This window comes from Malus domestica, chromosome 17 (assembly GCF_042453785.1).
Source record: "Malus domestica chromosome 17, GDT2T_hap1".
NCBI lineage: Eukaryota > Viridiplantae > Streptophyta > Magnoliopsida > Rosales > Rosaceae > Malus > Malus domestica.
In genome coordinates, this window is record NC_091677.1 from 20,578,949 (window position 1) to 20,594,039 (window position 15,091).

The window sequence follows — 15,091 nt, forward strand, 5'->3', positions numbered from 1 at the left end:
AACAAGAAAAGCCTTTTCGGCTGTTTGTTTTAGGCCCACATTGGCAAAGGAAAAAAATGGTTAAGTTTGTTTTAGGCCACATAAGTTGTTGGCTTTGTTTTGAAGTTAAGGTGTCTGTCGTTGCTGTTCACAATGAATTCTCGATTGCTTGGAGTGTTGATCATTTGAGTGATAGTTGCCATAATTTTTTGACATCGTTTGTTTGTTGGTACAGCTGAGATATGAAAATCTCGTCCGTTTAGTGACGGGGCTTACTTATGTACTTTCTTTTTATACTCTCAACATTAACATGTAAGAATCAGAATCACTTTGCAAGTCAAGCCAAGTTTGCCAGTTCACCACTTCGCAAGTCAAGTTAAGTTCGCTAGTTCGTCACTTTGCAAGTCAAGTTCACCGCATGCCTGCCAGTCTGCCTAATGGAGCCAGTCCGCATTTGCTTGTTTGCAAATTCATGTCGTATACCGCCATGAGCTTGATGTGGTGTTGAAAAATATTAGTATTTATGGTTATTTTATTATTTGAGTTTGCTTATTAGTTTAGTATATGAGCTTAGCCCAACCGAATTAGAATTTCTAGATTTTGCTCTCTTTAAATATAGCTTATAGTTTGACATAAAGTTAAGTTAGTCAAGATGTAACCTTTTACAGTTTTGTAACTGTTTAATAATATTCTTATTATTTTGTAATCTTATTTGCACATTCTGATATTTAACTCGATGAACGAACGTGATTCGATGATCCTCATGATCATCACAAAGAGGACCATGAGAGGATTCTCATTCCAATTTCACAACTGTTCGGATATCCCACGTGGACATGCACATCCCATCAGCTTCACTTCCAATGACATGGTGCCACGTGTGAACAGAGAGTTGCGTTCACGTGTGAGCGGTAACAATGGAATGATGGAAGCCGGTGGGGCCAACTTCAATAATTTTTGGGTTTGGTTTGAGATGGCCTCTGAGGATTTGAGCTGACATCTCCTCCACCAACAGAAGGCCAAAAATAATGCGGGGGATAGCTGAAGTCATTAATTGACACTGTATTTTCCAAAGAGACAGATGGGCCACTTCTTCACCACCAATGCCCAAAAGTAGGGGCCCACTGAATTATCAATTTTTCATGCCGTTGGATTGGATTGGTTGGATTAATAGTATGAAATTTGGAGGAGGATTCTCTCCCCTTCTAATCTCTCTTTCCTTTCCTCCTCTCTTATTTGAAAGGTCACGGTTAAGCCACATCAACATTTTATATTGATTTTTTTATAAAGATAATAATACAAAAAACAATGTGTGAGGGGAGGGAAGGGAAGAGGATGAGAATAGGAAGGTAGAGAATCCTACTCCATGAAATTTTACTACAAGTCGTATGAAAGTTTCACACTAAAGATGGGTGTGAATGTAGTGTTCTGTGCTATACGTATCATTTAGGTAAACATATATAGTTATATTGATAACATAGGTAAACATATATAGTTAGCATATGTTGTGTTATTTTATTAGAGAAATAATATTCGGACACACATTGTTGTCAATGCACACTCGTATATAGTTTTGTCCATTATTTTCTTTTGATTAACCAATTCAATTCAAATGCTAAGAATACAGAGGATTATGCAAAGAGAGAAATTAGGTGTGTGAAAATTAATTACATTTTCAATATAAAATTAAGCGTTACTACTTAATGAGCAGGCGAGGGACCGTTCTATTGGGGGCTTATCTCCTTTCAATTGCTCTGAGGGGGAGGAAGGAGTAGGTTGCATTAGCAGCCGCAGTCCGAATCCTTCCTAATCCCTTTATTGAATGAATGAATTTTCTTTCTTTTCGGTTGTAATCATTTATCTTGTCAATAGAAAAACCATTTAATCCAAAAATTGATCATGTAAAATGAGACTAATATTAGATAAAAAATAGTCAATTCTCTACTTTGATGAATATTTGTCACAATGAATGACATATAGACGTATATAATTCATTTGCGAGTAATCCATACATAAACACATACTACAAGGTGCAAAGAAAAGCGCGCACGCGTACACAACACACACATACATATACATTTTTATATGCGTAAATAGTTAACTGATAAAAGGCAGGCGATCGGTTCAATTCAAATTGTTAGTGCACAGCAAGGTATAAAATATCGATGATATCGAAAATATCGGTAGTTCAAAAACATAGAAATTTTGATGGAAATATCGGGATATTATCGATATCGATAAAAATTGAATAAAAACCACGAAAATTGTAAGAAAAACTTGAAAATTTTTATTGAAACTTTACAGGATGTTTATTTAGTTAATTATCTATTAGTTTATCATAAAAAAATTGGAAGGAAATGCATTGCATGATAGATATAATTGATTTAAGTTGATTATATAGCGAGCTGGCAAACATTGTGAGTGTAGAAAATATGTAGTAATTAGTGAAAGAAGTTTAAACACACCATAATCATTTATATATAATGAATTAGTACAATATTTTACACTTTATACATTGCATGGTAAGATACACGAGTGACTTAGCAAGGTCTAAAATATCGATGATATCGGAAATATCGGTAGTCCAAAAAAATATCGATAGTCCAAAAACATGGAAATTTCGATGGAAATATCGAGATATTATGGATATTTTAGACCATGGTGCGCAATGATATTTGATGTACGTACCAATAATTTAGACTAGCAAATTTCAAAGGTAATCTACTCCAGCCTTTTCAAGCTGATAACATATATATCTTTTCACCAAAACGAGGCAGTCTCATGTCACTTCCCCTGCAATTTGTAATTTGAAAATTATGAATTTTATATACACACACATATATATTGCATAATTCAGTTGCTGAATATGTTATTTGTAACTTGTGTGTGTGTATATATATGTTTACTCTCTCTCTCTCTCTCTGTTATGGTTTCAATGATATCTTTCAAGAAATGATATGCTTCCCCTTTATATTTACCACTGATGATCTACAGAAGGGGTGAAGAAAAACATGAGAGTTGACAAATATTTATATACCACTGCAAAAGAGAGAGAGAGAGAGAGAGAGAGAGAGAGATGTACTAGTAATTAGCAAATGTAATGGGCTATGGCAACCCATTCACTGAGCTGTAATGAGATGGGGCGCATGTGGGAAGACTCAGAACCCCTGCCTGCTTCTCTCTCTCTCTCTCTCTCTCTCTCTCTCTTTCTCTCTCGTAACAGATAGAAAATTTGATTACTACTGAGAAATACAAGAACGAACTATATGCTAACTTAGGATGTGAAATGTGATAAGACAAAATTCAATTTGCAACTTGCTGCTCCATGCTATCTTCTCCTCTCTGAATGTATATTTTTCTTTGCTTGCAATTGCCTGCAAACAACTGTCATGTTCTAAACACCCACTACAAACTTTTATGCCTGCCCAAGTTGGAACTTCTAATAATAGGGGACTATATATATTATCTTTAGTGTTTACACATTGTACTCTCACTAATCACCAATTTTACTAGACATGCACGTTTGATAGCATAATTTGATGTACAATGTAGCTCGTGAGAAGAAATAGTTTATGAATATGTGTGCGGTGAAGTACCTAGTTGCACTATTTTTTTTCTCTACATTCACAGCATAGTAGGTATACATAAATAACACATATAAATATAGAATATTTTTCAGCACATATGTCAATTAATTTTGTGATTAACATGTTTAGGAGGAGCGGTCTCTTCCAAATAGGGCAATAGTAGCCTTTTGTTTAATAAAATTACATTATAATCTTTAAAATTCATTGTTCAAGGCTACATAATAATGGTGAGATTATAGAATGATATTTTTTATATTATACTACATGTCAACGTTGATTGTTTCACCCTATACATCTTACTACAGTATACACGTACGTCATAAAATTACTCATTATTGTTATTTTCTTCTGCGCTCCCTACCTTCACGTTTAGTGGCATCACAACATGATGTCATTATTCATTATTTAAATTACAAGAAAAGTAAGGTTACAATATAATCCATGGTTATAATAACATAGAACAACATTGTCATTATAGTCATGTTGTAGACATTATGCGTACATGCGATTACATTACAAAATATTAATTCTTTGGTTAAAGAGTACTGTTTCTGATAAGGCAAAAAATGTTATAACAAAATTTAGAGATCTTAAACACATCAAACTTTTGCACCCGGTAATTTTGAATGGATTCATACCAGTTCATAAACATGTCTTCTATTTTTTATTCTTTTCAAGGTAGCAAGCTAGCTAGAGACTGCAACCAGATTATTACTATCTATAAGGTTGTCTAGTGGTGGCACCATATGTAAGTATTTGATTACCAAGAAAAAGTAATATAGTAGAAAGTGAAAACTTTAAAAGTGGTTATGATTAATAGTAATCTTTTAGAAAGACAGTAGTGGTATACTAGTGTAAAAGATGCTCTGATCACTCTATTTACTCTCTAACTGCAGCTAAAATTGCCACTGCAACTTTACAGTGCGCATGGAATGGCATAAGCAAGCAAAAGGAGGTCAAGCTAAATTTCCCACTAAAAAAATACAAAAAAACCAAAAATAAATCTTTTAATAATTCAATTAGTCAGGATTCAAAATGCTTCTCTGAAGTCTCATGCTCCCCATCTGCAAAAATACACTCTTACACCCGCACCAAACTGACCAAAAGCCTTATCTTTTCCAAACTCATTATACTTCTTTTCAACTGTTAAAAATGATATTTTAATACATTCTCTCTTCCTCATATTCTACATGTTCAACTACTATTACCAATAATTTATTTATTTATTAAATAATTGGAGCTAGCCCTTGTTTCCTGCTATCTATTTAAGCATGCCACAACCATCAGAACACTGTATCAACATATATGTATAGGTGTTCCATGGCTGCTCATTAAGGTAGGGGAAAGCCTTCATCCTCAACATTTCATTTCCCAATATATTTATTTCAAGTTTCTTTGCTCTGATTTTTTTTTCTTCATTGAGAACGTACTTGTCTTTTAAATTTGAATATTTTTCATGTTTGAGCTGCTTCTTTGGATTTATCTCTGTGGTTGTCCCTATGTGGTGGAACAGTTTAAAGTTGCCAAAACTGACATGAGATGTGGTTGTTTTGTTCCCTTGGTCATCACAATATTGATGATACAGCCGAAGTTAAAGAAGGCATGCAGTTTTTAAAAGTGACAAAATTGCTAACAAAATACAAAGCTGAAGCTGAGGATTGATTTTGGTTCTGTTGAGAGAGAAAGCATTGAAGTCACTAAAGCATCTCATTTCCTGGTCTTTTTTGGCTCCTCCTTTGATATTCTAATATTGGTTGGCAGCTGGATCTGGTACTGGTATGTCATCATGAAATTTCCTTTGATAAACACAAGGAAAATTTTGTATAAAAAAGTAGTATAGAATGACGTTTTTCGAATGCTAATAACATCATTAAGGGCTGAAATATTGAGATATGTATACTATACATGCATCATCAATATGTTAGTTGATTATGTCATATAGACATTTTTTTTCAAGTACTATTACATCACATTTGTACCTTTCTGAACAGAATCTACAAAACTATTACTGTAGGTTTGTAATCAATGGACGGTTTGGATTGGGACGACGGCTCACACATCACAAACACATCAACCTTATTATGGAGCAATCAAGTACATAACCTTGAAGAATTGTTGGTGTCTAACTCAAGTTTCAGTGCCTTGATTCCAATCCAAGGGCTTCCGAAGGTGCAAACATCGCATGCGATTATGAATTCAAATACCAAAAAACCGAGCAGTATTGGCTCTCATCAAATTGCTAATCAGAAAAATCCGTGTGGTTTGGAATCAGTGCATGTTATGCCAACTTTGAGAGCTGGTGAATCGTGTCAAACCCCTTTGAAGGTCAACAGGACTTATAATTTGATGAGTTCACTGAGCACTGGTACTTTCATGGCTGCTGATCTTTATGGCAATCTTGAGAAATATGTACAACTGCAAGCCAATGTTCAAGGCTTACAAGATCATCATGTCAAGGCTAAGCCAGCAACGATGCACTCCGTTGATTCCTTGGATTGCTTGCTCTCAGCCACTAATAGCAACACCGACACATCTGTAGAAGATGACGATGGAATTTCTATGCTTTTTTCGGACTGTAGAAGTAACTTATGGAACTTTGGAGCAGGAAATAATAGCGCAATCTCGTCCGGAGGGTCTGAGAACACTGAAACAGTAGTCTCTCAAAGTTCATCAGATTTATATGTCCAAAGCCAAGGTAAGCTAAATTCCACAAAGAGAAGCCATGATCAAAGTGAGCCCAAATTGCACGGAGCAAATTATAGTCACTTAGGTCTTCTTCAAACAGATTATTCTTCTACTAGTGAGGGGGGTTTCAGGCTCATCTCCGACAACCCACCAAAAACGAAGAAACCTAGATCAGATAATAAGCGTCCAAGCTCATCCAACATCAGCTTTCAACAACCAACTTCATCCGTGTCAACTTCCTCTATTGAAGAACCCGATCCAGAGGTCATTGCGCAGATGAAAGAGATGATTTATCGCGCTGCGGCTTTCAGGCCTGTGAACTTGGGGCTGGAGCTGGTGGAGAGGCCAAAGAGGAAGAATGTGAAAATATCATCTGATCCACAAACTGTGGCTGCAAGGCAAAGGAGGGAGAGGATCAGTGAGAGAATTAGGATTTTGCAAAGGATGGTTCCTGGTGGAAGCAAGATGGACACTGCATCAATGCTTGATGAGGCTGCAAATTATCTCAAGTTCTTGAGGGCACAGGTCAAGGCACTTGAAAACTTAGGCCAAAAAATTGAGTCCATGAGTAATTCTAATATTCCTACTACAAGCTTTGCTTTCTCTTTCAACCCCTCTTTTCCCATGCAAACCCATAATCATGTTCCACTCCAAAACCCTAATCATATCCACCAACCCCACGGTTGAAAAACTAATCACAAACCATGAAAAAAGCCCTAGCTCTATGTCCTTAGTCCTTTAATCATTCTCATCATGATCGTTTCATTTCATCGCCAATGATTAACCCCTAAAACCCTATTGTATTACCCAAAAAGAAATTTAAAGTAGTATATTTTGTATCCAAGATCCAAATCACTCTCTTCATCATCATTACATGTATCATGAGTTATTAAGGCTCATTCCATGCTATCATAACATCCACCACCCAGGAGCTTCACAAGTACAACATTTGGGAATGAATTTTTATCCAGTACTATTTTTGCTGCTTCCACTATCCAAATGTGTCATGTTTTAGTGAAGGAATATTAAGATAATAATATAGTGGAAGCAGCAAAATAACGAGTGGAAATAGTGTAGCGGCACATGATTTTGCTTTTATACAAAAAGGATTTGCAATTATAACGCCTATGATTAAGATCAAGGGCTAAAAAGCGATTTATCACTTTAAGCTATTGTTGTATAATTGTTTAATGTGTTATGTGTATTTGAAGCTTAGCTTTCTTGGAGATCTTTGTATATGGGTATTTCTTTTTAATGTCAGTGTTTGGCTAACCAATGCAAGGGACATTCTCTTAAGAATTGTGAATCCTAGTCAGTGGTCATGTCTCCTTGATTCAACCCAAAGCGTGCCCTAGAAAATCACCCCAACATCTCATTGCTTAGCACATGTTGTACTACTTTTCTTTTGGACAGGTGGGTTTGTTAATTAATTTGCATAAAACCTTCCTTTTATAAAGAAACTTCATCCTAGGGATAGATTATGCAACTAATGATATTCTTCATGATGATGTTGATCCATTATTCTGGTCGTAATGATGTGTGTTATGAATTTTACGGTTTTGGAACCTTTGCAAATGGCTTAACCTAATTTGGCTTGTACGTAAAGTCTTAAACTCAATATTCACCACAGTAAATTATAACTGTTTAAATTAAATTGTATAATATAATAGCGAGATTAGTACTACGGTCTAGTAATATTTTTTTTTAAAAATTTAAATCACATTATTGCTAGCCAATTGTGAGGTTAAGCCCACTCCCTCCCCTTTAGTGCAGATGATAGTGTTTGTTAAAAAAAATTGTATAATATAATAGGCGAGAATAGTTTTTCATCAATAAACAGGGACTTGGGTGTGAGGTATCTCTTCTTCTGAAAGAGAGAGGACCCTTACCCAATAAACCCACACTTATTCCTTTTTTAAAATTTATTTTATTAGTTAATAATAAAAAAGCAAACACAAAACAAGGTGACATCAACCAAAACCTTACAAAATAATATAACACACGAACATTAATTTAAAAATCGAAAACCAGGCAAGCTTATAAAGTGATTATAACTTATTTTTCGTTATATAGAGAAAATTGGTTTGCCCTTGATGCACCTGAGGTCTGTTGGAGATGGCGAGTCTCACTTACCGATCTTATTGAAAAAAAATGTCTGCCATTCACAAAATATACACCAAGGATTTTTCCCTCTATAATTAGTATGTTTTTGGGCAATTAGCCATTTTTTTGCAAATTAAACTCCAATTCCATTTAAAGCTACACAAATTCTAAATGATGATGTCCTTGATGATAATGGGGTGATGTGAATTTGACCAGACGGAAGAGAAAAAAATTGAAATGAGAAAGGAAGGTGACTCTAAAATTATTATCGACTCCATATGGGCAAGTGTGTACGTATACTCTTTGGCACATCAAAGCTATCCTTCAAAACATCCTTATTGTTAGCTGCTTTGACGTTATTCAGTTTCGACATACTACGCAATTGCAGCTAGAGGTCATGACAAGAATGATTTGCAAAGTTTGGTTTAATGCTTTGTCTCATGAAGCCTTGTATGCCTGGCAGTTTGACTCCTTTGATCAATGCTGCTGTCGTGGCTTTTCCTTGTTATTTGTTTTTTCTTATGAAAAAATAAAAAGGTGATAATGCGTTGTGTCATGAATATGCATGATTTGTGGATCTCAGTTGGCTTCGCCTTGTAAGGGATTAGAGAAGTTTGTTTTGATTGGATAAACGAAGATGATATTTGGCTGGAGAATTTTTGCTAAATTTAGGGCATCTGCTAAGGAGATATTAAAATCCTAGGTGGAATGCTACTATGTATATTTGTCATTAAAAGTTTATCCAACCAAAGTGTTATTTGGTGACTGGATTTGAAAGCTTTGTGACTTGGAGTCAATTTTGACATCAATGTCAAATTTACTTTTAATTCATTTTAATGGCAGGTCTCTCATTCCACTAACATTTCAACAAACAAAAATTTTGTTTCAACATTTTTTATAATAATTACAACCATTTAAAAGCTTTATTTAAATAAGAAAATAACATTTGACAATTCGGTTGGAGAAGTACAAAATTTAACATAAGATTTTAAATTGCCACATCAGCCATCCATTGTAATTTGACTCTTATAATTTGACATTTCCTTTGAAGATGGTCTTAAACTTTCTGACGTTCTCAAAGGAACCCGGATCCCTGGCTTTGGCTTTTGCTTTTTATAGTCCCAAAATAATAAATTGTGTGTGTGGAAAATTTGCTTAATTTGACATTTTGTAAACTTTCACAAAAGTGGGGGAGATGTTGACTTTAATTAAATAGCTGTGAAATGCATTTTTTTTTTCAAACAAGATATCCGATAAAATTGGAAAGATACAGAGAAGATTAGCATAGCCCCTGCGCAAGGATGCCATGCATAAATCGACAAATGGTCCAAATTTTTTTCTCTTAAAAAAATACACGTACACAATAATTTTTATTCTAATGAAAGTTTAGGGTTACAAACTCTGATACAAATTGTTAATCCTCAAATTTATATGGGTCAGTGTTAGGGATCACTTGTGATAAAAACCATGGCGAAGAATGCAGAGAGCTTCCTGAGTCTTCTAACTGTGTATAGTGTTTGAGTGTCTGGTAAATGTGTGGATTCTGAGTGTAGGATGTGTGTGAGGAGTTACTTCCTTCTTTTTCTGCACCTCACTTGTGAATGAGTGTCTAGTATTTGTAGGCAAAGAATTGGCTTGGTTTGGAACACCTATAAATCCCGTAATTTGTGGGTTAGACTTCTGATTAGAAATCATACCTTAATTGATATAATTTGATCAAATTAGGGTTATCTTGTCTCATTTTCTACTTGATTTGATTTGTTTGATGGATGTCTCAGATGTCAACATGTGTCACTCTTAATGATTCGTTCGGTTTTGACGAGTCACATGCTATGCGTGCAATTTGGCTAGACCCATGATGTATGCCATGTAAACCCTTTGCGAGTAAAAAATTTAATATGTTGGCGAACATATATTTCATCGAAATTTTGATGGCTACAAATGCCCTTACTTCAAGATGCAACATATAAGTGTGCTTGTCATGTGTAGAATGCGTGTTCTGAAGTTCCTCTACACTGTGCTTTGAAGTCCCTCTGCATATAACTTGATTCAAGGGTGATGGACACTGTGTTTTGAAGGTCGTCGAGGCTTGATCTTGAACGAAACGGGACCACGAGAAGTTTCACATGGTGGGTGGTCTTCGGCTTTAGTGTGGATGAATTGGCACATTTTTGTTATGCTTGTTGATTCTCCACGAACTTGATGAAGAGCACGAGTGTTTGGGTATTTGCATAGTGTCTTTTGACTTTGTAAGTCTTGAAACATGGTTCCTGGGGTTGTGATTTAAAGCCACCCCAAAGTAAGTTAGCAAGCAATTTCATGCTTACTTAGGGCACCGCCATTACTATGAAATGAATGGAAAGGCATACAAAGGAAAATTGGGATGAATAACATGCGATTGCTTGCTTTGACTCCCTTTTCTTTTGGCCAAGATGCACACCTGTTTACCCAATTGGCACCAAGACGCTTTAGTAGACTTAGCTCTACTTTTGGGAATGTGATGAGTTCTAGAGGGTGTAGTGGCTCAATGCTAAAGGAAATTTTTTGTCCTAACTAAGAACATGTGAGAATATTTGAACGCATAAGCATACATATAACACTTAAAGTAGGCATGCATTCAAAAGCAATTCTAAAACCCCTGACTTTCAAAGCCTAGTGAATGGTGAACCCTAAAACTCTTTAACAAATTAAAGATAAAGAGTTTGAGTTTCATTACCCTTGCATCTCATCCTTGTTTACACAAGGGATTCACCCATGTGGAGGGCCTTCAAGTCACCTCCTTTGCTTCTTGGATATTTCCTTGTGTTAGTGTTCTTTTCTCCTTGGATAGTTTCTTCTTTGCTTCTCCTTTGCTCCTGGAGAATTTGAGGAAAAGGAACTCCAAAGTTTGCAAGATTGCAAACCTCTAAGTCTCCACACCAAGGATGAGGTGTGAAGAGAAGGCGGATGACTAGGGATAGGTAAGATTGCTACTAGTATCTCCTTAGTGTGGCCGGCCTCTTTAGAAGACAAAGAGAGAAATTGTTTTGCTCTTTTGCCTTAAAGAAACCCTAGCGAGGGGATAGCTATAAAGATTCTTTTATACCACCTCACAAGTGTCCACCATCTCACTCTCCCTTGCATAGGTCGGCATCCCTTTTTAATTTTGGGTTAATTCCTCATTAGGTTTTAGTTGTTACATAACTTAAAACCAATGGGCCTTCTGGTCCAAAACTCTTTGGGGCCTCGAAACCCGAAACTAACTTAAAAGTCCAAATATGAACCTTTTGTACGATTGATTAACTAAATGATTAATCTTGACCACGGACAATTAAACTATTTAATTGCTTATCCATCTCATTTATATTTCTTCAAATTTACCTTACTCGGTGTACAACTCATTAGGTTCGAATTGGTGAGGCAGTAGGCAATTGTTACTCTTTACGATTTATTGTGAATTAAAGCCACATTTCAATTCTCCTTTTGATGAAGATTAGTGTTTGCTAATCTTCAGAGCTTCCAAAACCTATGAGTGATACTTGATAGTATGTCATGGCTATCCAAGCTAAGTAGAAGTGGTTGGAGAACCTATCTAGTTAGAACTACAATGCAACACAGTCATTCTCTAATACAATGCTCTTAATAACTTTGCTTAACTAATAGTTTGTTTCATGTCTACTATCCAATGTGATACTTCTCTATATGATTCTATTAAATATGGTTTGGAACATTCTTCTTTAATCATATTCATATGTTTTGGCCAAAGACTCCCAAATCATATCTCAGAGTAGCCTCCTTCCACCACAGAAGGTTAGATAGAGATCATTTGTTGTGTATTTACATGCCTACATGACTAGATAGCTTGATTACAACAATGCCATGGACACTCTCAATGGAATGTCATCGACATATTCAAAGATCAAGGACCTAACTATTAGAGTGTTGAGCTGTAGGCTCTGTTGTTGCATGATTGATTGAAGGCTTGAAGTTTGAAAGAACTTAGTTTTTGGTTTATAGTTTTAGAAATGTTCTTAAGTATTAAATTGTACTCGTTTGTAATGGATGACGACAACTAAAACATCTAGATGGTGTATATTGTGTCACCTATCTAATCTTGTGATGTGCTTAAGTTGCACATGTGCAACTCACGTGCCTAGCTTTCTAGCTAAAGTGTGAGCTAGCAACGACTATATTTTCTCACACGCTCTTTGTTGTTGTAGCTGAATGAAGGAATCCAATGTAGACTCACATAGATGTTTTTGGTTTTGCTCTTTCTCTCTCCATTTCTCATTCTCTCGTTCTCTCCCTCTCTTTCTTGTTCAACCTATTTTCTGCAACTTGGAGATCACATTCTCTTTGATTTCCAGTAGCTAAGAATCATCCAAATTCAAATTATAGAGTCCTAAAGACACTAACGTGGTCCATCAATTGATTTTGGCATGCGCCATTTACTAGTACTTATTGTATACATCAATCAGAGAGTTGAAATTTATACATTTAGCACACAAGATGAAATTTTTCACACCCGGGTAAATTGATAAAGCAGTACAACTACCTAGCTAAGGGACTTACCTCGGTGGTGAATTTTAATGACATCATTTTCCATTGAATCTTCTGAATCAGTATGGCAACTCTTCTTTTTTTCCGAGCCAACTCCGTTGCCAAGTACTCTTTTAGCTCTATAACTAGCTAGCTCACTCCTTGTGATAGAACTAGAAGATACACAAGCCAAAGGTTTTTCAACAACTTTCTAGACAAAGTTTCTATCAAAGTTTCCTTTCAACCTTGAATCAATGATACTTTTGATGTCCCCTTTGCCAACCATGAAACTAACCCATCGCATAGTGTGAACTTTTTCATGCATCTGTGATATGATAGGTCAATTTGTGATGATCTCCAATAGCACAATCCTAAACCTATAAACATCACTTTTCTCATATACCATGTTTGATTGGTAGTACCTGCAAGGTACCCAGGAGTACCCTCAACATGTATCCACACACGAGTTCCATCCTCAGCAGGAAAATTTATGAATAGGCCAAAATTTGAGTTTTCATTCAACAATATATTTGTAGATTTCACATCTTTATGGATTATAGGTGGTTTTCATATGTAGTGTAGATACTCCAATACTACACTCAAAATTTTCATTACACTTGTTAACAATATAAAAGTAGAAATGCTATAGAGGGAGGAGTATGAAAATTTTTACTTGCTCACCATGTGCGGGTGCGGCGTTAATTGCAGTTCGAAGTCTGTTTACCTAACTCAATATATTTAACCTGTTATCTGCATTGGTACATAATGAATCAATCAATTTTCTTTGTTATTCTAATTAATTTAGAAACCTATGTGGTGATATAAATAATTTGCACAGTTAAGAGGTATTTGTTAAGATTTTAGAGTTAGGCCAGTGATAGGAGCATATTTATGCGCCTTAGTTTAGCTTGTTCTTGTACATTTATAGTGTTTTTGCTTAGTAAAGTAGTCTTTTAAGCTAGTTTTATGTGTTTTCAGGTTCTAAGGGCAAAGTATGCAAAAGGATGCATTTTGGAGCCTTTTGGAGCAATTTAGAGCTTGGAATGGATGTCATATGCTTGGAGCCAAGAGGATGGACGAAATTGAAGATTTGAAGATGATGTTTCCTACTGGAACAAGGTTTCCTGGTCGAAGTAGGAAAGCGCCTAAGTGAAGATGGAATCCTAGTTGAATTAGGATTCCTAGTCAAAATGGGTTTCCTAGTTGAATTAGGATTCCTTGAAGATGAAGATTCCTACTCAAACAAGGTTTCCTACTCGAAGTAGGAAAGTTAAATCCAAATGGCATCAAGTTTCAGCAACAAAGAAGAATTCCAAGTCAAAGGAGGATTAAGACATGTTTTCCTAATGCTAGAAGGACTCCTAAGTGTTGTAGGACACAAATGAGAAGTTTCTAGAAGAATTCCCCTCCTTGCTGTGAGTTTCTACATTTCCTATCAGTTTTGGGCTTTCTAGAAGCCCTATCCTTAATCCCTACATTGGTGCCGCACCCTAGCTTCTAAATGCCCTAGTTCCTTGCCTTGCAAGGCATTCTAGAAGGCCTATCCATATCCTACAAACCTGCCGCACCTAGGACCACTTTTCCCTTGCAAAATCTGATTGTTTAGACCTATTTCCTTGTGGATTTGGGTTATCCAAGTCCATATCTGATTACCCTAGGGTTTTAAGTGCCTATATATACTCCTATTAACCCCTAAATCAGATCACCACTCACCACAATTCACAATTCACTCCAGAAATTCGTCCAACCCTCTCCACACTCTTGCCGCAGCCACCAAACACCTTTCTCCCTAGTTTTTAACCTTTGCCGCACCATCCCCTTCCCCTAAACACTACTACATCCCTCCATAACCATGCATCCAAACCATTAAGGCTCTAAACCTGTCCCTAGACCCTTGCCGCACCAAGGAGGAGGAGAAGGAAGCTCGGAAGTTCATGCAATTCAAGTTCGCGTCGCTGGAATTTCTAGGTGTTTCTTTTCCTTTGATTTCAATGTTTAAATTCAATTCTCTTTGTTTTGTGCGTATGAGGAACTAAACCCCCCCTTGGCTAGGGGGGATTCGAAATACATGTTTATGCTTGCGTTATGATTTGATTACTTCTAATTGCGTTTCATAAGTTGTGAATTCAATTTACTTATCTATGTGAATTACATTGATTTGTGTGTGTTGGTTGAGAGTGCACGCTTAATTATCATGCATAAATTGAATGCTAGGATAT

General features: G+C 36.0%; 1 protein-coding gene and 1 pseudogene across 1 annotated transcript; both read left to right on the top strand.

The window, feature by feature from the left end:
* Window positions 1-5,096: 5,096 nt before the first annotated feature.
* Window positions 5,097-7,313, top strand: LOC103414780 (transcription factor bHLH87). Its single transcript, XM_029097566.2, has 2 exons — window positions 5,097-5,342; window positions 5,581-7,313. Exon 2 carries the CDS (start codon window positions 5,592-5,594, stop codon window positions 6,936-6,938), a length of 1,347 nt encoding a protein of 448 aa, XP_028953399.2. The 5' UTR covers window positions 5,097-5,342; window positions 5,581-5,591; the 3' UTR covers window positions 6,939-7,313.
* A 2,268-nt stretch (window positions 7,314-9,581) lies between these two features.
* Window positions 9,582-9,691, top strand: LOC114822806 (U6 spliceosomal RNA; annotated as a pseudogene).
* Window positions 9,692-15,091: the final 5,400 nt, after the last annotated feature.

What these genes read in the sequence shown, in the direction of transcription:
- LOC103414780 (XM_029097566.2), top strand. Translation starts at nt 5,592, where the DNA reads ATGGACGGTTTGGATTGGGACGACGGCTCACACATCACAAACACATCA.